The 24,292-nt window shown below is 36.4% G+C and overlaps 1 protein-coding gene across 1 annotated transcript; it reads right to left on the bottom strand.

Moving 5' to 3' along the window:
• Positions 1-1,062: 1,062 nt before the first annotated feature.
• LOC122731312 (olfactory receptor 5M8-like) lies at positions 1,063-17,256 on the bottom strand. Its single transcript, XM_043971340.1, has 3 exons — positions 16,661-17,256; positions 2,400-2,405; positions 1,063-1,990 (listed from the first exon to the last, which is right to left on the bottom strand). The coding sequence occupies exons 1-3, from the start codon at positions 17,254-17,256 to the stop codon at positions 1,063-1,065; spliced, it is 1,530 nt and encodes a 509-aa protein (XP_043827275.1).
• Positions 17,257-24,292: the final 7,036 nt, after the last annotated feature.

Below are 24,292 nucleotides of genomic sequence, written 5' to 3'. Positions count from 1 at the left end.
AGAAGCAGACACATAAAGCAATGCTTGCTCTGAAGGAGCTTTCACTCCATTGAAAACATGGAGTCAGCAGAATCTAGATGGATCAATTAGTATTAGAAGTTGCAGAGAGCTACATTAAGAGGAGACCTCAGGCTTCATGGAGTCAAGAAATCAATAGCAGCCCTCAATAAAGAGGTGAACATCCCTGAACACATTCAAAGTCCCCAAGGGTTAGAGGAATGGTTCTGATTTCAAGGAGTGAGGGAGAGAGTGAGGAAGGAAGGAATCAGGAAGGAAGAAGGAAAGAAAAAGGAAGAAAGGAAGCAAGCGAGGAAGGAAAGGGATAAAATAATAATAATAATAAACATAATAACTGATTTTTTTACAATGCTTTGGTGGTGGAAAAGAACTTTATAAACTATATTATCTGAGTCTCCCAAGAGCTCTATGAGGTAGTTGCTATTATTAACCTCATTTTACAGATGAGGAAACAGAGTCTTGGAGAAATGCAAGGCTTTGTTTTCATGTTAGTGACTTTTAGAGTTATCTCTTTATTTCATAGTGATGTCAATTCCTTTTTCCAGGATAATTTATATAGCACTCAATTACAAGTCTTAAGTTTCTTCTCAGACCCAAGAGACATGTTAGGAGAATATAATTATAAACAGTCTGTTGAATAGCAAAAAATCTATGTAAACCCAAGAGACCTTCCCTAAGTATTTGGATTTTGTTGGAAGAATTGTCTTTACAAAATTTATAACAAGAAAATAACTACTTAGTTTAATTTGTCAGTGGAATATTAAAGTAGCCAAGACCTTGAAAAACAAATAGTAGCTGAGTTTTTTTCTCCATTTGTTTATTTTTTTGGAGGAGGAAGAGTGTACAGTAAGCCTATGTTTTTTTCATAGAAAACCTAATGTACATGCTTGGAATGCTAAGAGGTTACATGAGCTGGTATGTTCCAGAGGCACAATGTTCACACTCCTCCTCTTGAGTCCAAGCCCTCGATCCATGACACCATGTGGTATGATAACATTTAGTATTTTTAAAATCTCTGAAATACTAAAAACAAAAATGATAGATTTATTTAGAGAGATCTAGTCTGAAGAGTTCTTTGCTTAAGGCCTCTTTCACATCCTTGTTCCTCAAGCTATAGATCATGGGGTTCAACATGGGGATCACTGTGGTATAAAACACAGCCATCATTTTTCCTTGCTCCACAGATGCCTCCGAGGGTGGTCTGAGATACATGAAGAAAAGAGCTGTATAGAATATAGTAACAGCCGTCAGGTGGGACCCGCAGGTAGAGAAGGCCTTGCGCCTGCTGTCTGCAGAGCGAAGTCGGAAAATAGCTGGGAAAATGTACAAGTAGGAGATGAGAATGATGAGCAGGGAAAAGGTAAAGTTAAACCCAGCAACAACAAACATAGACAGTTCTTTGTTGTAAGTACTAGAACAGGCTAGTTTGATGAGGGGAGGGTCAGCACAGTAGAAATGGTTAATCTCATTGGGGCCACAGAATGATAAGCTATAGGTCCACATGGTCTCCATGAGGCCTGTGAGGGAGCCATAGATATAGGGCACAGAGATGAGAGAGGTGCAGACAGTGGGGGACATCTTGCTTCCATAGAGCAGAGGATTGCAGATGGCCATGTAGCGGTCAAAGGCCATCACTGCCAGGATGTAGATTTCCACATGGACCAAAGCAATGAAAAGGTAACACTGCACCAAGCAGGCTGAGTAGGAGATGGTGGCCTTCTCCACTATGAACGTCTCCAGCATCTTTGGACTCACATTGGAGGAGAAACAGAGATCCGCAAAAGACAAGTGACTCAGGAAAAAGTACATGGGTGTATGAAGCTTGGGAGTGATTCTCACTAACACCATCATCCCAAGGTTCCCCACCACAGTAATGATGTAGATGGTTAAAAAGAGGACAAAGAATAGGACCTGAAGCTCCAGGCGATTGGTCAATCCTAGGAGAATAAACTGAGGATTTGTTGTGACATTCCTACTCATCACTTCCCCAGATGAGATCCAGGCTCCTCGACTCTGCTACAAGATTTATTAAAAGTAAATATTAAAATATTGTCTTCATAGCACAGCCATCTTTTTTCTCTTCCTCTATACTGTGCTACACTTTTGTTAAATGGAAACCAGAAAAATAAAACAATAGTCACCATCCTCTGGAACAGTAGGTAGCTCTTGGTAGGTCTCCTCAGCATAAAACTTCCTTCCCACCCTCTCTCCTATTTTCTTTCCCTGTTTCCTTTGCCTCTTTTCCCCCATCTCTCCTCTCTTCTGTAAGCCAGGCATACTCAAGCATGCTAGCCTTGTGTGGGAACCTATCAAATAAAGAGGGTGCTGAGTTGTTAGCGACACACAGCAGAGGACAAGACACCTGGTGTTCAAGAGTCTACCTTTTTCTGCATTGTGAGAAAGTCCTGGTTTTTTATGTAGAAGAGCAAAATTGCCTAGTCCTTTAGTACTTCTGAACAAAGAAGAGTTAGTCCAAATGCAGAACATTTAAGGGTTATTTTTCTAGAAGTCATGACAGGCAGAAGTCTCTAAAGACTCCAAAGGCAGTCATTTAGATTCTTATGGACTCAACATATCTCGGGCAAAAACACAAATCCCCTAAGAGGTACATTCTTATTTTAATTAAACCTGAATATCTATAGAGACAGTCCCAGGTAAGGAACAGAAAAATCTGTGATCAAAATGATAATGGAGATACTATTTATATTGTAGGAACTTATAATATTCTCTCACTAGAATACAATCTCCCTGAAGGCAGGGATTATCATTTGCCACCTTTTATACCCCCAGTGTTTAATATGGTGTCTGACACAGAGTGGACATATAATACATTTTTATTTACTGGCTAACAGACTGCTTTAGATCCATTATCTCATGATACGGCAGTCCTGTGAGGTAGTTAGCACACATATTATTAGCCCCAATTCTCAGATGGGTCACCAAAGTCACACTGCTAGCAAGGACCAGCGCTGGGATTCAAGTGAAGTTTTTCTTACTTTAGGCAATTGTTCTAGATGGTACATCATAGCAGCCTCTAATATTATGGACCATTAGAGGCAGAAAAAAATAGAATTTTCGCTGTATGGCTAAAGATACCAAGGCAGGGGGAAAGGATATGTGACTGTCCCTTTATCACACTGAGCTAAGACTAGAACCTAGTTCACAGAGCACTTAATGTACTTTACCTTGTATTATTCCACAATGTGTCTCCTGTCCAGGACAATATGGCACACTACCTAGCTGTAGTAAGCACTAAGTAAATCCTTGTCTTCTTCTTCCTTCTTGCTTCAGGCCTTACTTGACTGTAAACTCTAGCCCTGGTTGCACACCTAAAGAAACAACAAACAAAGGAAAAATCTGACTGTGCCTCTCCCTTAATCAGAAAAAAGGTTCTATTTTATGAGCTAAAAATGTCTGCTCACATTCATATAGCACTTAAAACATTACTTTATGTAACCTGTCTCTTTGATGCCTAACAAAACCCCAGGACATGGTTAGGGAAGATGATATTAAAACATAATAAAAATTTATAAAAACAAAACAAAACAAAACCCTGAGGTTCAGAATTAAAGATAAACTTCTCCACTGTCACATAGCTGGAAAGTGTCAGCCTTGGTATTTAAACCCATATTTTCTGGCATAAAATTCAGTTTTCTTTAGGGCCTATGTTAATTTATCATCCTAGGTAGGAAGTTACCTGTGATGTGTCTAACTTGGTCCAAAATGGAGTAGAATCTCTCCAGCTGACCAGTTCCACTTTTATTTTCACAGAAGACTGAAACGATATTAATAAAATTATGTTTCTACAAAGGAGTGTGTGTGTGTATATATATATATATATATATATATATATATATATATATATATATATGTATGTATGTATGTATATGTATATGTATATGCATACATGTATACAGGAGTGTGTATTTTACAATATGTATAAACACACACATATATCCTTAATACAATTCCACAAACATTGAATAAGTGCTGTTTATGTGTAAAGCACTCTACCAGGTTCAGAAGTTACACAGATTTTTTTTAAAGGACACTACTCTGCCTTCAAAGAATTTATATTCTACGATTAAATTCTTAACATGAAGTCCTTATTTTTTCAATATTTTGATAATTATATTTTAATAAAATTAGTTTTACTTATTATCCTAATTACTAAAATAATAATTATAAATTATAAATTGTGTGTGTTCTTAAAAATACTATCCTAAAACTAAGCCATCTAGTCCAACCCTCCATTTTATAGGTGAGGACACCAAGGGCGGAGAGGGTAAAGGTTTGTCCAAGATCATGTAGCTAGTCAGTAACTTATCTGAGTCCCATTCTCTTAACTCCAAATCTAATGCTTTTATACTACATTTTGAGGGCCTTTACAAATGCAAGGAGGCAGGAATGACTAATTTAACACTGGGACTGGCTATTCTGGGAAAGCTAAAGCCACACTTCAGTGGAGTTGTCTCAGCATATGATGAACAACTACCTTCTCTGAACGGTTTCTATTCTTACAAGATAGATTTTGGGGCCAGACTTGCAGCATTTTTGTATTTTTAAAAACTATTGAGGACCCCAGAGGGAGTTTCTGTTTGTATGAGCTACATCCCTAAGTATTTACTGTATTAGAAATGAAAATGACTTAATATTATTAGGAAAAATATTTTTGACCTTGTGGAACTCTTGAAAGGGTCTTGGGTACTCACAGGGTTTCCTGGATCATGTTTTAAGGACCTCTGATAAGGGCAGCTAGGTGGCACAGTGGATAAAACACCAGCCCTGGATTCAGGAGGACCTGAGTTCAAATCTGGCCTCACACACTTGACACTTATGAGCTGTGTGACCTTGGGCAAGTCAGTTAACCCTCATTGTCCCCCCTCAAAAATAAGAACTTCTGATGTTGTATCTTCTACCTAAAAGACAGGTTCCCATAGAAAGTCTTTTCCTGAATAGGAAGGTTGTATTTTGGCCCCACTCATCTATATCAAATACACATTTGAAACCAGAACTATCCAACGCAATGCAATGCATTGTAGGTACATGAGAAAAATGAAAAGCTTTAATGTACTTGGTTGCATCATATGTCACATTGTTTAGTGGTGGCTACAAAATGAGAAAAGAGAGGCCAGTAGGAAGCTACGAGCTCTGGTGGGCTGTGATGGACTCTCCCATCTTTCTCATCTGTCCCTAGCACCTAATGGTGCTATGGTGGCAACCTAAGTATTCTAGATAAATCCTCCATTTTCTCTCCCTCCCAACTTTATCATTTCCTCCTCATTTCCTTCTTTTCTCACTTCTTCCCTCTCATTTTTTCTCTGTCCACTTTATTCCTTCTTTCCTTCCTTGAGGAAGTATGGCATAACTAGACTAGAAATCAGAATGACTGAGATTCCTATCTTGTCTTTGATATTTCCTGGTTGTGTGTCACACCAATTCATCATGGGTAAAATGGAGAAAATAAGATGTGCAGAGTAACTACCTAAGATGATTTTTGTAAAGTTTGATTATGTAGTTTGCCAGCTTGAGAACAGCTATATATAAATTACATTCCTTCTTTTCTTTATTTTTATCTTTCTCCTATTCTTATTATTTCTTTACCACTGTATTTTTCTGTCTCTGTCTCTGTCTCTGAAATTATTCAGTTATGCAGAACTGTGTGGGTTGATAGTTACTAGAGAGGAGGGAGGCAGGAGGGGAAAAGGAATTAGGAGATGGGGGTGCAGAGGGAGAGGAAGGGGGAGAGAGAGTACTCCTTTCCTTGTAGTATGTTACTTCACCAATTAAATCAGGTCAAGTGTATTTTTTTTGTTTTTCGTTTTTCTAATATGAATACAATCTTTGGCATTATGTTAATGTTACTAGTTTCAAATATACATTTTAGGTGGATGAGTGAGGCCAAAATGTGACCTTTCATTCAGGAAAGTTTTTTTCTAAGAGAATCTAAGTTTTTTAGAAGACACTATAACAGAAGTTTTCAAAATATTGTCCAGAGACCCCTAAGGGTACCCAAAGCCCTTTCAAGAGGTCCATGATGTAAAACTATTTTCTAGAAATACTAAGACATATTAATTCTTTTATATATATATATATATATATATATATATATATATATATATATATATATATATATATATATATATATATATATATATATATATATATATATATATATATGCATACACACACATACACATACTCTGTACTCCCCAACCCACAACACCACTACTGCAAGATTAAATTATGCATCACTGACATTATACCTACTGAAAGGTGTAAAAATGAAAAAGTTTGGGTGTGTTATAGAAAAGGGTAGTGTGTTAATGAACCTCAAGGATACTTCAATTCATTAGTGATCCTGCATTGACCTTAGGCAAATTTCTTCTCTTTAGAGCCTACTATCTCCATGGTCAAGTGAGGAGGTGAGGGGAAACTTTTAGATATCTAAGGACCTTTTCAGACCTAATCATCTAGGACTGTGAATTGTTTGAGGGCAAAGGGGTTCTAACAGTACTACCACCCTACACATACTTGTGTAACCAACTCTTCTTTTAGGAACATGCAAATAGGATCTAGAAAGGACTCTTAGTAACCCTCTAATTCAACTCCCTCATTTTAGCCAAAAGGAAACTCAAGTTCAGAGAAAACGGATTTACCCAAGGTAGTAAGTACTAAAGGGAGGATGTAAAAACTGGTCCTCTGTGGGTAACCCTAGTTCCAATTCTATGAAATGATGGCAATTTCTACCTCATCACTAAACAATCACTAACCTCAAGTTTTTCTGCTGGAACAGGAGGAACATCAGAACCGGCAATGGTACCTGTCTGGCCTAATCTCTGCTATATGCATACTGGCCTGTGGAAGATTGACAGCTACTTCCAAGGAGTTCCTGTGAAGGAAGGAAGCATTATGTCTGGTTTTATAGAGCTGAACCTTTCTCCCCAAAGAATTTCTCTGAAATACTGAACTGTAACAATTAAAGGGATGTTCCTCTAATCATCCATGGGGATTTTTAATTGACAGAATAACAATTTAGCAAGGGAACTAGGTTCTTTGTCTTCCTCATGTCCCAGTTCTTTTTACCTTGGGTGCATCTATTTACCATGTGGTTTGTTTTAAATTTTTCTATGTATATGTTTTCTTCATCATTAGAATGTAAGCTTGAGGACAAAGATTATTTTTGTTTTCATATCCCTGGTGCTTCTTACAGAGTAAACTGTCATTAAGTACTTCATGTATCTTTACTATAATTTATGATAAAAACTATGTACAAATTCATAAATTATATACATATGCATAAATTATATAGTATATAATAATACAAAACAACATAATTTAATATACATGATAGTATACACACACACATATATATATATACTTATATACATACATACATATATACACACATAGACATATGTCTGTGTGTGTAAACATATTCCCCTCCCTAAAACTTCAAATATTTCCCTTTTGTGATTGGGCTAAAAACCCAACTCCTATATTTATTATTTGAAGTCCTCCAGAATCTGTGTCCAGCTTATCTTTCCAATATGACCTCGTGTTTCCCCCTCTCACACACCCCTTCAAACTGGCCTGTTCTCCTATATGCAATTGCATCTCCCACTTCTCTACTTTAGTACTGATTGTTTTCCATTAATCAACTCCTTTTCTTCCTTATCTCTGCCTTTTGAAATCTCTAGTTGTATGTGAGATTCCACTCAAGTTCCATCTTCTCCAAAAGACCTATTTTACTCACCCCAGCTAAGGGCAGTTAGGTGGCACAGTGGATAGAGCACTGGGTCTGCTACAGAAGACTTGACTTCAAATCCAGCCTCAGACATTTACTAGCTGTGTGAGCCTGGGAAAGTCACAACCCCTATTCACCTCAGTTCCTCATCTGTAAAATGGGGACACAATGGAGAAGGAAATGGTAAACCACTTCACTATCTTTACCTAGAAAACTACAATGGACTATGTGGTCGTGTAGAGACAGACATGATGCAATAACACAACAATAAATCATCCCAGACATTAATCCTTCCTACCACCAATAGATCTAATTATATTTTGTATACATTTTCATTGAAATCAATATATATTCTATTTTTCCCCTAAGTATAAACTGATCTCCTTGAGATATAGGGAAGGTATATCTACATAAATCTATAAGGCATACACATCAGAAATGGCAGTGCTATGCTTTAGGACAGCCACAGTGTCAGGAGAGAAGTCATGTTAATCCCTCTCTATTCTATTCTGGCCAGAGTTTGTAATCTAGAATATTATGATAAGTTCTGAGTAATATATTTTAATAAAAATCATGAAAGTCTTCAGTGTATCTAGAGTAAAGTGAGCACTATAAGAGGGAGTGAAGACAGTACTACATATAAATAACATCTACAGGAATATTATGGATGCTTTTGAAGTGTCAGTAAGATGGCAGGAGTAGAGGGAGAATGGCCAAGATTGTCATGTTTGAGTATTTTAACATCTGTGAAATAGAGGACAGGATTAACTCTACTTAAAGTCTGAACACTCAAGAAATACTGAGTTGAAAGTTCCAAGACAAATTTTTATCCAATATAAGGAAAAAGCTCTATGCAATGCTATCCAAAAGTGAGTAGAAAGGGCTGCCTTGGAAAATGTTGGATTCCCTCTTATGAGTATTTATTTGCATTTTATTCTCTTTTTATTTGTTCTTTATATATCTCTTTATGCACCTCTTGTTGTTTCTTCTTTAGAATGTAAGCTGACTGAAAGAAAGGATTGCTTCTTTCCCCTGACACATACAAGCCACTTAATCAATGATGGTAAATTGAATGATTCTGCATTACTATGTGTTAGGTGTGTTTTAGGAGACATCCTTGTCAAATGGCCTTCGTAATTTGGTGAATCTTAGAAAGACAATATAAGCAGTGTTTTCTTTCATATAACCTATCGAGTACAGAGAGATGCAATACATGCAATGATACATATCAGTAGGGAAGTGAATTCCTCCTCAAACACTAGATATGTAATCATGGGCAAGTCACTTAACCTTTTATCTCAGTTTCATCCTCTGTAAAATGGGAATAATGCTTTCATGAAATACCTACCATGAGTTAAAACCGCGTTTCAAACCTCAGTTATATAATTTTTTTTATTATAGAGAACTAGAACGGAAAATGCATCTATGCACCATTTAAAATAGAGATGAACTTGTTGACAAGCTACAGAGGAGGGGTGCTTTATGTCCATAGAAATCCTTATTATGATCAAATGTTCTCTGTGACTAAAATTTGGCATGAAAAGGCCCCAGCTATTACATTTAAATTGATCCTTATGTCAGTTCTTGAGAATTTACTTCACATTCCAGATGAAGAGGGATTTTCTATGCCAAATAGAAAAAAAAATTAGAAAAAGTAGACTAGCTTATAAATATTACGGACAACACAACATTAAATTATTTGTGAGATATGGTTTATGCTAATTCTTTTTACATTATAACTTTATTTCTTCACCATACTTGTGAAAAATTGTTTTATTCAAGCCTTGGAGCCTCCACTGATGATCTTCCTATCTGCCTCATTGCTCTGTGATAGTCCTAGGACCTTCTGTTCTGTACCAGCAAAGTATAAGAACTTCTGGTGATAGATTGTAGATTAACTGTCTTACAGACTGTTTCTTAGCTCATTTCACTGAGCACCAGATATGGTAGGATGGTTCATCCATTCATCTATCAAGGACAAAGTACCCCTTCTAATTGTAGACCAGTGCTTCTTGAGACTATTTCAGGGGATGTTTAAGAAGAAAACTATTTTCATAATAATACTGACCTTTTATTTTCTAATTTAGTAAATATTGATAGATATAACCCACCCAAACTGACTATCTTTGGGGTAATCAGTAATTTTTTAAGTGTAATGGCATACTGAGATAAAAATTTTGGAGAATCTTGATTTTAGAATGATCTATGATGTTAAATATACTTCAGGAATTTGTAAAATTACTGACCAATAAATAGTCATCTCACACTTTGCCTATGATTTTTTATTTAGTTCATGTTTTCTAGGATATATTATTACATTTTGCATAATAGCTTTAGAGTTGGAAAGGGTGTTAGTGATTTTCTTGTTCTATTCTATCATAAGTGAGAAAACTGAGGCCCAGAGAGAATAGCTTGCCAAAGGTCACATAGACAGTAAGTTTTGATCTTTTTTTGGTTTGTTTGTTTGTTTGTTTTTGCAGGGCAATGAAGGCTAAGTGACTTGCCTAGGGTCACACAGCTAGTAAGTGTCAAGTGTGTGAGATCAGATTTGAACTCAGGTCCTCCTAAATCCAAGGCCAGTGCTTTATCCACTGTGCCACCTAGCTGCCTCCTTGATAGACAGTAAGTTACAGAGCTAGGATTCTAACCTGGGTTCTCTTGAGAGCAAGATCTATGTTCTGTCTTTTTTTTTTATTATCCCTTGTACCTAGCACAGTTCCTGATATATGGTGAGCACTTAATAAATGCTTGTTGAGTGCATCACTGACTCTTAAGTCCAGTGGTCACAACATCGAAATAGAAAACTCATAGACTCATAAAATATTAGAAATTGAATGTACCTTATGAATAAAGTAGCCCAAACATTTTGTCTCCTAAGTGATGATGATGATTGACATATCCTCTAGAGGAAGTTAGATGAAAGAGTGTATTGACCTTGAAGCCAGGAAATTCTAAGTTTAAATCCTGACTTAGACACTTACTTGATATGTGACCCTGGGAAATTTAATTAATCTCCCTTTTCTCAGTTTCCTCCTCTGTAAAATGGGGATAATGGCACCCATTTCCCAAGGTTGCTGTGATGCTCAAGAGAGATAATGCAAGTATGTAAAAACACTTTGAAATCCTTGAAGCACTATATAAATGTTAGATATTATTATCATCACTACATGAAATGCTTTAGAGTTAACAAATACTTTCCATGATCTCCTTTCATCCTGACAACAACCCTTGCTCATGCGAGTATGATTATGCTCATTTTACAGATGAGAAAGCAAGTCTTGGATACTATAAATTATTGTATAACATTGGGCATGATCACCAGATTTGGAGCATCAGGACATGAATTCAAAGTCCAGCTCTGCAATTAGCTACCCTGGTAATTTTGGACAAGCCACTTAAGTACATGGTACTTTGTTTTCCTCATCTGTCCACTAAGAAGCTTAAACTAAATGCTATTTATGATTCCTTCTCATTGTTAATCTAGGATCCTAAGAAACGAAGAAAAGATCTGAACAAAAGTCTCTTACGTCCAACTCAAATGTTATTTCCATTTTCATGTGATACCTCTTAGGTTTAAAAAAAGTTTTTTTTTTCCTTCCCTCAGAATGTTCCATTCACACAATGGCAGGAGATGAATATGTGGATAACTACAGTGCTCCTGAACAAACTGGAAGAAGCAAAAATCCACTGGAGCACATTTTATTGTTGTCATCACTGCCATTGTCATTGTTTTGGTTTTGGTCTGACATTTTAGGGTATTATTTTATTTTTATGGTAAGAGCTTCAAAGTACTGGTTCATGCTACTGTGTTTGCAAAGAACAAATTCAATATCAATCATGGTTAAACCAAGCCATGTATGAGACATTGCATATAAAAAGCAGAAAACAGACAAATGTGGATCCCTTTGGGGATGATGCTATATGTGCTTGCCTTGTATGTCACCATGCATTTATTGTAAGCTATTGTAGCAAAGATATAATGCAGAAGAAGCAGGGTGATGTAAGTATAGCCCGTTAGGAAGTAGCCAGGAAAGGTGATGGGTATATTTTCAGATAAAATATTCACCAAAATCTTGGAGATTGCATTTGAGTAGCAGTGCAGTTCTTCAATTGCCAAGTTATTGATGAGAAAGTAGGCCCAGGCAAGAAGACTGTAGTCAGTACTAATCTGTACAGTCATCCCAAGATTGTCCACTAGAGAGAGTGTGTAATTCCCTAGCAACACCATAAAGAAGATATTCTTCAATTCAGGACAATCAGCCAATCTCCGTAGAACTTCAATGTGTTTTATTTTGGATCTTTCCATCTGAGCTCAATTTCTATAGAAATAAAAGCAAAGCAATCATCAATAAAAATGACATTTTGGTTGGGGGTAGGATGTAGAACAACACATTTATATTTAAAAGCTGGCACTTTATATACAAGCACATGCATCTACATCTATGTCTATATTGATCTCTTCTATTTACGTAGATGTATAGGTGCCATTTTCCACTCTAGGATATAAACTCCAAGAATACAAGGATTATTTCACTTTTGTTATTGTATAACCTCTGCCTAAGACATGGACAGTACCTGGAAAGTTTGGTGAATCTAATTCAGTCTCCAATAATAACCCTGATAAACAAATAAATTGATAGTGACACCATATTGCCTTACTGGCCCATCTCAAAACACCACTGGGTCAAATTCTATTTCTGATGCTTTCTATGTAAATGACATTGGACATGTAATAACATCAAACAGCCTCAGTCTCCTCAGCTGCAAAATGAAAGGTGGGTTCTTAGGTTTCTTGCAGCTCTCTAGATCATTAAGAGGATGCTATTGACTTCTTCCCAATCAGCATGGTGAGCAAAAAGTTTCCTCTGTTATGAAATGAGGGGAATGGAGAGCAACCTAGTTACATCAAAGATCAAGGCACACATTTATAGATCTGTTAGCTCTACTTTACTCAAATTAAAGGGAATGGGGCAAGCAGATTAAGCATGGCTTTACGTTGTTTGAAGGTGAAAATTTATCTAATGCTTCTCAGGTTAGTTCAGACATATCTTATTTCAAGTTGTTCATTGTAAAAGGGAAATAACAATCCCTGTGGTATCTACCCTGAAGGGTTGTTGTAAGGATGAGCTGAAAGTAATGTGTATAAAATGTTTCACAGAAATAAGTGTTATATAAGTATGTACACATATACATATATACATACATATGTGTGTGTTATTCATTTATTTCAGTTGTGTCTGATGCTTCATTACCCCATTTGGGGCTTTCCTGGCAAAGATCCTGGAGTAGATTGCCATTTCCTTTTCCAGTTCATTTTACAGATAAAGAAATTGAGGCAAACAGGGTTAAATGACTTGCCCAGGGTTACTCATATAGTAGTTGTCTGCAGCTAACTTTGAACTCATGCTTTACATGAGTCTTCCTGACCCCAAGCCTCATTTCCCATATTCATTGTACCACCTGGTTGCCCATATATACATGTATAAACGCTTATTACATATTACATCAGATACAGCTAGATGTCCATATGGGAATATACGTAGCTATAACTGTTATCCTATTTTATTTAAATAATAAATAGGTTTTCTGATCAATTCAGAAATATTCTTTCATAACTTCCTTCCTTAGACTGTATATAATGGGGTTCAACATGAGTCTCACAAAGGTGTAAAAAACACCTATGTTTTTAGATTGCTCCACTGACTTATGAATGATGGTTCAACATATATACACAATCAAGTTCCACAAAGCACATCATTGGCATGGGATGGGACGTACATATAAAGAACCCTTTGTTCCTGCATTCTACTGAACACTTTTACAAGCTTGCAATTAGAATGAAAATAAAAGTGATGAGGAAGGTGAGGAAAGAGTTGAAGATATTAAATCCTGTAACTATAAATATGGATGCATCTATATGGAAGATGAGCAATTCTGTAAGATAGGTAGTGTGGCATATTGTTGTTTTATAAGACCTGAGTTGAGGTAAGTCCTCCCTCTGACATAGACTGAATATGTGACCATGAACAACTCACTAATCCCCTCAGTGATCTAGGCCAGAGATGTCAAACTAGATGAAAATGTAATTTGGAAATAGTTAACAAAATAAATTAAAATTAAATAAAACATAGATAATGTTAGCATATAGTTTTCTAAGTTGGTATGCCAGCTCCAAGAATCCTTATGTACAGTTCAGTGATCCTGGTTCTGTTTGAGCTGACACCACTGCTCCAAGATTCTAAATTGCAGAGAAAGTGTCTTCTTAAGCTTCCTCATTTGGATGTTCCCTTTACCAATGATATGACTGACCCAGACCCTGACAGGCCCTTCAGTTATTGTGATTAAATGAGAACAAAATTTCTTATTAAAATGCAATAGATATGCTGCCTGTTGCAACTTCTTTGTGACATTTCAGGAAGTAGCATCAAACATTATATTCATCCCTGTTCAAGGCTGTTAATCTAAGCAGAATCTGTAGTGTGAACACATTTCCTTCATTTCTTCTCTTGATTTCTGGAATCTGTGGGTCATTTGATGTGAAATGGTGGTTTCTGGATTGTTCCATGAGCCTACAGAGAGAGGGAGCACTCCTTAAAATAAGAAATACTTCCCTTTCAATCCACTGGGACAGCAGATTGTCTGTGTGACTGTAAGCAAGTCCCAAGCTCTCAGTGCCCAAGGTAGCCATCAGACTAGACATTACTTTTGTTTCAGTAGTCTCTTGAAATACCAGGTCTTACAAAAGACAAATAAATACTTTTCCCTTCTAAATTTCCCCCCAAATGCAAGAAATAATAATAACATTATGTTTAGAACTTTTGTAATTTTCAAAATATTTTCACATACATTATGCCATTTGGTTCTTCCAGGAGACTAAGGAAGACAGGAAATAGATTTTTTTTCAGCTCTCTGGGCTTCATTTTTCTTCCTTCTGAAATATTCATTTAGGGCTTTTTCAAGGACAGTATTAATTATTGAAAGACCTGGTGTTAGAAGCTGTGTCTTTTCAGAGGAGATGAAGGGAAGCATTCCCATGATTCCTGTCTCCATCATCAGGGGGAAACCTGAGGGCATTGGGCTTGTCCTCTACTAGGCAATTGTAGGAAAACTCCTCCTAAGCTTTAGGGAAAGGTGCAGAACAGTACTCACTGTCCACATTATTAAAAAGGAAATTTGGACCCCCAGGCCTTATGTTTCCACCTCTAACCCAATGTATACATGTACATTCCCAGTTCTTGAATGCTAAGCACATGTTCTTTATCCTTAAACTGTACTTAGAGCATTATGGGACTTTGAAACTCATTGAAATAATTTATTTCAACTCACTTAACAAAATTGTTTAAAAAATAAAACCCATCTATGTGGAAAATGCAGCCTTCTAAGGAAACTCTTGGAAGAAATCACATGTTGGAGAGTGACATTGTAATTTTTGCATTTATGAATAGGGTTGAGCTATAGCCCATTTGCTTTGTGTTGTTTCTGGTGATTTACCTTATCGCTGTTGAAGGAGTCAGGGAAACCTTGAAATAATGGTCTTGATCAAGATATATTCCTGCCTTTGCTGTTACATAATAATCTACTCATTCTACATATGAGGAAAACAAGGCCAAGAGAAATAGCTTATGAAAGCTCAAGCTGCTAGTATTAGAGTGTTGATTCAGATCCAAATATTCTGACTTTAAATTCTTTATCATTCTTCCTGAAATGTATGTGACAGGATAATCAATTTATTATTTGGGGGAAGAAGAGGCAAAAAGGGTTAAGTGAATGCCCAAGGTCACACAGCTATAAAGTGTCTGAGGTTAGATTTGAACTCAGGTCCTCATGAGTCCAAGGTCAATGCTCTTTCCACTGTGACACCTAGTATCATAGATTAAGAGAGCAAAGGGAACTTAGAAGCCATCTAGTTTAACCCCCTCATTTGCCATAGAATGAAACTGAGTCCTATAGTGGTGAAAGGACTTATCTAAGTTATCTAAGGTCACATAGGTTATAAGTGACAGAGAAAGGCATTAAACCCAGGAATTATGACTTCAGAGCCAGCTCTGTTTCCATTGGACCAAAAGTGTTTGTGTGTGTGTTTGCGTGTGTGTTTGTGTGTGTGTGTGTGTCTGTGTGTGTGTGTGTGTGTGTGCGTGCGTGCATATGTTTAGGAACAAAGTAAAGTTATGCTGGGCATAAACCATGTCAAAGTCAAATCCAATTCTCAATTTTCATAAATATTTACTTTATTTGTTTTGTAAAAAATACTACATTGTTTTTATTTTGATTCTAGTTTTTGAGTCAAGGACATATGGCTACTAAATGAAATTAACCATCCCTGTAATAAGATGATAGACGAAAAAGGGATAGCCTATGTGATGTGTTCATATCAGAGAACCCAAGGAAGATCTTTAGCATATTGGTAGAACTATCTTTGGATAATTTAGGAAAAGTCATTGATAAAAAAGTGACAGAGGAGGGTAAGCTGGGTTACAATATGTACCAATGCAGAGCTTGTAGACTGTAATTGATGAGATCATAGATACTTCAGAGTATCAAAATAACCTATGTTATTTAGACAGGACATTTTTTCTGACCAATTTACGAAAAGCTTCTTTCACATCCTTGTTTCTTAGGCTGTAGATGATGGGATTCAACATGGGGCTCACAAAGGTATAGAAAACAGCTATGATCTTTGACTGTTCCACTGATTTATCAGTGGGTGGTCTAACATACATGCAAAATAGGGTCCCATAAAACACAGTCACTGCCACGAGATGAGACCCACAAGTAGAGAAGGCTTTGCGTCTACCTTCTGCTGAACGCATTCGCAGGATGGCAACGAGAATGAAGATATAGGAGATAAGGATGATGAGGAGAGAGTTGGAGAGGTTAAATCCCGCAACCACAAACATAGATGTTTCTTTGATGAAGGTATCAGAGCATGAGAGTCGTATGAGGGGTGGGTCAGCACAATAAAAGTGGTTGATTATGTTGGAGCCACAGAAAGTCAAACGATATGTCCACATGGTTTCCATCAGACCACTGAGGAACCCATAGATGTATGGACCAGCAATCAGGCGAATACAGACAGCTTTTGACATCTTGCTGCTGTAGATCAGGGGGTTACAGATGGCCATGTACCTGTCATAGGCCATTACGGCTAGCATGTAATATTCAGTAATCACCATGGCAATGAAGAAATAACACTGAACCAAACAAGCAGGGTATGAAATGGTTTTCTTCTCTGATAAGAAGTTGACTAGCATCTTGGGGGTGACATTTGTGGAATAGCACAGGTCTAGGCATGATAAACTAGCAAGAAAGAAGTACATAGGAGTGTGGAGGCGGGAATCTATCCTTATCAACACCATCATTCCAAGGTTCCCTCCCACAGTGATGAGGTAAATTACTAGAAATAGCACAAAAAGGATTGGCTGTAGCTCTGGACGATCGGTTAATCCCAAAAGAATAAATTCAGTCACCAGTGTGTAATTCCCTCTCTTCATTTCCTTGGGGATCAGCATTTTCCACTTAGATGAATTAAAATAAATAATGGAGGAGGAGAATGAGAAACAAATCTCTGAGTGTCTCTCTTTCCTATCTTTTATCCACCCCCCCCTTTCTCTTGCTCCATCTCTGTTCTTGTCTCTGTCTCTGTCTCTCTCACATACACACATTTACACACAAAGAGAACTATTTCCAATGCTATTCTATAGAAACAGCTAATATAAGCTGTTCAGGGATTCTCATCACTTTATTTTATAAATAAGGAAATTGAGGCTCAGAGGAGGTTAATTGAGTCACCTAAGGAAATAAAAGTATTTAGTGATGGAACAGGGAGTATATGGAGAATACATATTTCTTTACTGGCAACTTAATTTTATTTTTGTGGCGCCATAGGAATTCACTTGTCAGAACTCTGGTAACAGGACATAATTGCTTGATGGATATAAAGGACCAAAATAATAGTCATTCAACATATGGAATCAAAGTGAATGAGGCTTTAGTCTCACTTTCATTGAAAATGCAGACATAGCAATGTTTCATAAAATCTTACTAATGCAAAGTTCATTTAGTCTAACCCCTACACAAAGAGTAAATCACCCTAAATATCTCCAGCACATATCTGTCCAGACTCCACTGGATGTCAACATTTTAAGAAAATGAATTTGTCACTAGCTGTCATACTCCATCCACCCCTGCAAAGCCTCCTGAAAGAGATCTATAACCACTCAAAAGAATTTGATTTGACCCTCCTCACTGTAATGATTATAGATGAAGAAATTATATTGCACAGATTGTAACTTGCTTTTAGATAACTGAACTTTAATTCCAATTCTATCTATCTAGTAATCTATTTATCCTAGATAAATTCAATCTTATCTATATCTAGATTGTATGGATATATATATATATATATATATATATATATATATATGGTCAATCTATATGAATCTATATGTACCTAGATAGGTACATAGATAATAGATGAGAGATATGTGAAATAGATATATAGATGATAGATAAATAGATAGATATATAGAGATATTCAGATATAACACAGTTAAGTATGGATAGCACAAATTAAAAAATAAGCTGGGTTCAAATTTAAATCAGAGGAGGAAATGGTATAGGGAATGTCGAATTTACTTTAATGCCTCCAAGATTCACCTAGAAACAGAGATTTATGACTTTAATACAAATATTCTTCCAGAATCATTATAGGGCTTCGAGATATTTTAAAAAACAATATATAAAGAATTGAAAATGGATATGTCATAAAAATCAATTGAGAAACACATGCTGGGGATAAGTATGTTGGAACATATAATTTATTAGGGAATACCAAAAATTGAGATTATAAGCCATGAAAAAGGAACTATTTGCACAAGAAGAAGATGGGCTCCTCAAATGGCAAGGGTAAGAGATGACAAATAGCCAGAGTGTTCCACTGCTGTACTTGTGATGTTAGGATAAAGTGTGGAGGGTTTCACCACTCTGGATATAGCTCATATGGCAAACTTATAGGAGGACATAAACAAAAGTCCCATAGGATGGGTAGGCATGAATCAGTTGGACACTGAATTACTGGAGAAAGAAAAATCATATTAATGAGATTACATATCCAGTTGTTGAGTTGAGTTAAGCAGCCAAACCCAAAGGGCAGTCATTTATTCAATGTCAAATTAAAGGTAGTGAGGTTCCACAGGGTTCTACTTTTGATCATGGGCATTTTTATTGTAAATAATGTAAATTAAGGCAAACATGATTTTCTTAAATGATTTTCATGTAACAAAAGCTGCTAAAAACCCCAAAACATTATAAAAGAGTTGAGTTGAAGAAACATCTTGACTGACTAATAATGTATATAAATGGAATAGGATTAAATATAAAAGAAATAAATATAAAGTCTTACACTTGGATTATAACCCCCACCCCCAAAAGTGCAAATCTACACTAGAACAGGAATGGTATTAAAGTAGCTTATTTAAAAAATATTTTAAAAATATCTGAGAGTATTTCAAAATAAATATCAACATTATGATATGGTACTCAAAAAAGTGAGGTTTTTTTTAAAACTTCTTTATGAAATGCAAGGTGTCAGAGAGAAGGGAATTCTTCTCTAATTTCCTGAGCTTTAGCAAATCTAGAATAGTCTGTCCAGTTCTGGACACCGTTTTCAAGGACGTTGATAAGCTGGAGAGTATTCAGAGGAGGACAACCAAGAAAGGGAAGAGCCTCACATTCAGTCCAGGTTATGATTGGCCAAAGGAACATGGAGGATTTATCATGGAAATGAGAAGTTTGAATTAAACATGAGAGCTCTTTTCACTATTTGAAGGGATTTTATGTTGATGATGGAGTACAATGATTCTGATTGGCCAAGAAGGCACAAGCAAAAGCAAAAGGAGTCATATTTAGGTTTGATTGTATGATTTTTTTTTTCCTCTCAAAGATTAGAGGTATCTAAAAGACCTCCCAGGAGGTCTTCATGCAAAGGTTGGATAACCACTTATCATGTGTATTATAAAGCCTATTCATCTTCAGATGAAGTTTGAACTACATGGACTGTGAGTTTCCTATAAATACTGAATTCTGTGATTATGTGAAATATATCCTAATAGACAAAGCTGCAGTGTGGTTTAAATATCATTGGGCTTGCTTAGAAACAGATAGTCCAAGTTCCAATGTCAGTGCTGTCATTAACTAGAAATGTAACTTTGTGAAATTCCTTTAAAACTTAAGAATTTCATTTTCTTGCTGTGTAAAATAAAGGGAATCATCACGTTTATAATTATTATATTCATTTGAGTTCTAAAAATATTGTATGAATCTGCTCAAATGTCTGTCATTATCAATCCAAGAACATCAAGACTTTCAAAAAATTCCTCAGAGCTAGGAGGAGAAAAAGGTGACATGTTCCTTGATCTACTTCCATCTCTTTACTCAGTGCATTTTAAACAACTGCCTCGCATTCCAACTCCCTCCATCCTCATCTCTACTTTCTGTCTTGCCAGTCTTCCTTCAAGTCTCATACTTCTGAAAGAAAGCATTCCTTGTTTTCCCTAATCTGGGCAATTTCCCTCTGAGATGATCTCCTTTATGTCTCATGTATACTGTCATTTATATATGTCTCTGGTAGAGCCATTCTATTTTTTTAGTTTGTTTTTGTGCCCATCTTTATATTTCCAGCACTTACCACAATGACTGGAAATAATGGGTGCTTAATAATTGCTTGGGGACTTGATGTGTCGATGAGGCCAGTTCTCACATACTTTGTTTTTGAGTACATTCCATATAATTGTAGAACCGTCTTAGACATCAATTAATCCAACTCTTCTGTTTTATAGAAGGAGAAATTGAAGCCCAGAAAGCAGTAGGTAATAGAACATACATTTAGACCTACATGGAGCTGACAGGCTATTTGTCCAAACCCTTCATTTCACAGATGAGAAAACTGAAAGTTGAAGTGAAAAAAGTCAAACTGGCAGTTAGCATCAGAGGCTGCATTTGAAACCAGCTCCTATTACTTTAAAGGAAGGGCTCTGATGGCAGATAGTTTATAAGTGGGAAAGCTAAGTTTTGGATTTATATCTTCTAGCTTCAATAGTGTTCTGTTACACTAGATTCAAACAGGTCTGTAAGGATATGACATGAAGCACAAATAAAACTACTGTTGTGGAGTATATACCCTACATGTGGGCATAAGGCTGGAATAAGTTGCCAGAGAGGTCAGGGTTCAGGAAATAACTAGTCTTCCTGAGCCACCTCAGTAGTATGTGCCTACAGCCTGGACTTTGTACAACAAAGAAGGAACTGGTACAAAATCTAGAGAATAGGTTGCAGGGTAAGGACCTGGGTCAGCACTGGAATAGCCGGAGAGCATGAGGTATTAGAAATCTCCCCAAAACCACAGCACTACTGAAATTTCTCTTGTATTTCAAAAGCTGATATTTTGAACCCACGTATGAAATTGCTTTTGTCTCTGTTAAATTTCATGTTCTTAAATTTATCCTAGCATCTGATCCTGCCAAGATTTTTTGGTTTCTGACTCCATTATCCATTATATATTGCACTTTCCAACTTTGTGTCATAAGCAAATTCTACACACATGGCAGACATCCTTCAAAACTGACATTGAATCATAAATGAATACTTGACTTCCAAAGCATTCAGTCAGTTCTGAATCTGCCTAACTGTCCAATTGTTCGGTCATAATATCTATGTTGCCTCTATAAAGAGATATGAGAGATTTGCATTCTGCTCAAATTTAGATAAAACATAACTGTGGCAACACTATTAAGTATGTAGCAGCTGTCTTAAGCTAATCAGGAAAAGAAATTAGATTAAGCTCCCGTGATCTCTTCTTAATCATGTTAGTGCTTTGAGATCACTGCTTCCCATTTCTCTAATAATTTATTGTATTCTTTTACAAGAATCAATGTCAACTAGGTTACAAAGTAGATAGAGTGTTGTGCCTCAAGTCATGAAGACCTGAGTTCAAATCCAGCCTCACACACTTACCAGATTGCAATCCTGGCAAAGTCGCTGAATGTCTGTCTCAGTTTTCTCATTTGTAAAATGTTCCTAAGAATCACATCTACCTCACAGGGTTACTGTGAGGATTAAATGAGGTGAAAAGTATGTACTTAGCATAATGCCTGACACATAGGAGTTAGATAAATTTGAATTTTTATTATTAATAGTAGGACTCTTTTTTGGCCCCCATCCTTGCCTGATTATCCCTCTCATAGATGCAAGACACTTTACAAAGTGCTAAACAGTAGTCCTGAGTCAATGCCAAGTTGTCATCTATGTAGTTTGTTTCAAAGTTTGAGGATTAGCTGAGGAGAATTTTGCTACTTACTACCCTTGTGCTCTTTGAGGAATGAGGTCTCTTGTCCAAGTTCTCACTGGTCCAGAGTTATAGCCAATTTTTGCAGGGGGGTTGCCCCCTTGGCTCTGGGAATAAGAAAATAAAAAAGTATCACTGACTTCAGCCTAATTATCTGGAATGAGTCAGGCCATTTTCTCCTCTATCCTTTACCTCTTCCCTCTTTTTTCCCCGTAAAAATAATTTTTTTTAAGTGAGGCAATTGGGGTTAAGTTACTTGCCCAGGGTCACACAGCTAGTAAGTGTTAAGTATCTGAGGCTGGATTTGAACTCAGTTACTCCTGACTCCAGGGCCGGTGCTCTATCCACTGTGCCATTTAGCTCCCCCTGTAAAAATCATTTTTAACCCTCTTAATACGAAAAGATACAAAGTCATAGAAATGGAATGAGAGACAATAGATAACCATTTTGTCTACTCATCAATGAAAATTCTGTTGAATCCAAAGCAAAATCAAGAAATGTGTGTGCCATATGGTGGGGAAGAGGGAGGGAGACTATTAAAAATTCCATATGTCATGTGGGCATCTTGGGTTTCTCTTGTACATAAAGTGGAGCCAGAAGACACCACCCCAGGATTTCTATCATCTTCACAAACCTAACTTTGAGAGGCTATCACTTAAAGTGTCACAATTCTGAAGCCCAAGAATTCGAAACACCTAGGAGAATATGGATTGGTTGTAAGACCTCAGGTACCCAAGACCATCAAAGATCAAAGATCATTCTTGTACTTTGTCTTAAGACCTAGAACCAGGCAACTTCATCCATAAATGTCATCCCAATAAATTTAGTTTCAAATATATAAAGTTTATGCATGTGCTGTATTTCATCTTTTTGCAGTGGCTTCTGTATTACCACTATATCTTCTACTTGGAACGCATTTACTGTAAATGGTATGAAGACCAATAGATACTTAAACTGTGCCATGAGTCCTTCCTGACTTATGGTTGTGGATTTCATTTTCTTCCTCTTTTTAAAAAAAATGAAATATTTGCCTTGATTTTTCCAATTTTGTGATACCTTTCTTGTTCAACCAGATCATTAGAAATAAATCAATGAAAATGACTCACCAATGGCCTTTTCCAATTCTTTCAGGACTCAGAAATTAGTAGGAATATTTTAGTCTAAATAATAATGATGCTTTCTGACTTTGCATGGGGTAACACATGGGCTACAGGCACAAGAAAAATCCATTACTATTTTGGTGTTCAAGGCCAGATCGGTGGGAAGAGTGAGAATTTAGGCTTTACTGGATCAGGCTAATGAAGCCTGACTTGCTTCCATTCCATAATGAGGAGCTTGAGAATGCTTTTGCTGAAGGATAATACAAATTATTAATCATTAATTCAAATTAATCATATAGCAAAACAGTGTGGTGTGGTTTTAAGAGCCTATACTTAGAGTTAATAGATGTGGATTTAAATCCCAACTCTGACACTTGCTAGTTGAGTGACACTGGGCAAGTCACTTAACTTTCATATGATTCTATTCCTTTATCTGTAAAATGGAGTTAATAATACACTGTCTATAAGTAAGGTTTAAAAATAATAAAACAATATTTTTTAGGTTTAAAATATTATGTTAATTGTTGTTCTTTAGTCACTCAGTCATGTCCAGTTCTACATGACCCAATATGGGGTTTCTTGGTAAAGATAATGAAGTAGTTTACCATTTCTTTCTCCAGTAGATTAAAGAAAAAATGAGGGCAAGTGACTTGCCCAGGGTGACACAGTTAATGATTGTCTGAGGCTGGATTTCAACTAAGGTCTTCCTGACTCCAGGTGCAGTATTCTATCCATTGACCCACCTATCTGTCTTCATTGTATTAAGGATATAATTTATTATTGTTATTAGGATTATGCTTTATGGAAAAAGTTTTGATCTTCTTGTAGTATCAATCTCAACTGAACCTTTACCATTGAATTAACGTCCTTTAACTCATGTTCAATCAGTGAAATATTTTATTGTACTAGCAGCTATTCCATGCCTTCTGTTTTCTCTTCAAAGCCCTAACTCCAGCCTATGCCCCTCTGTCTCAGTCAATGATTTTATCTCCTTTGTTCACAAAAAGATTATTTTTTTGGTCTCGGGTCAATCATTTAACCTTTATAAGGAGTACTCTAAATGCCCATATCACTGAGTCTCAGATA

Source organism: Dromiciops gliroides, chromosome 6, assembly GCF_019393635.1.
Source record: "Dromiciops gliroides isolate mDroGli1 chromosome 6, mDroGli1.pri, whole genome shotgun sequence".
Taxonomy (NCBI): domain Eukaryota; kingdom Metazoa; phylum Chordata; class Mammalia; order Microbiotheria; family Microbiotheriidae; genus Dromiciops; species Dromiciops gliroides.
This window is presented reverse-complemented; position numbering and strand designations above follow the sequence as displayed.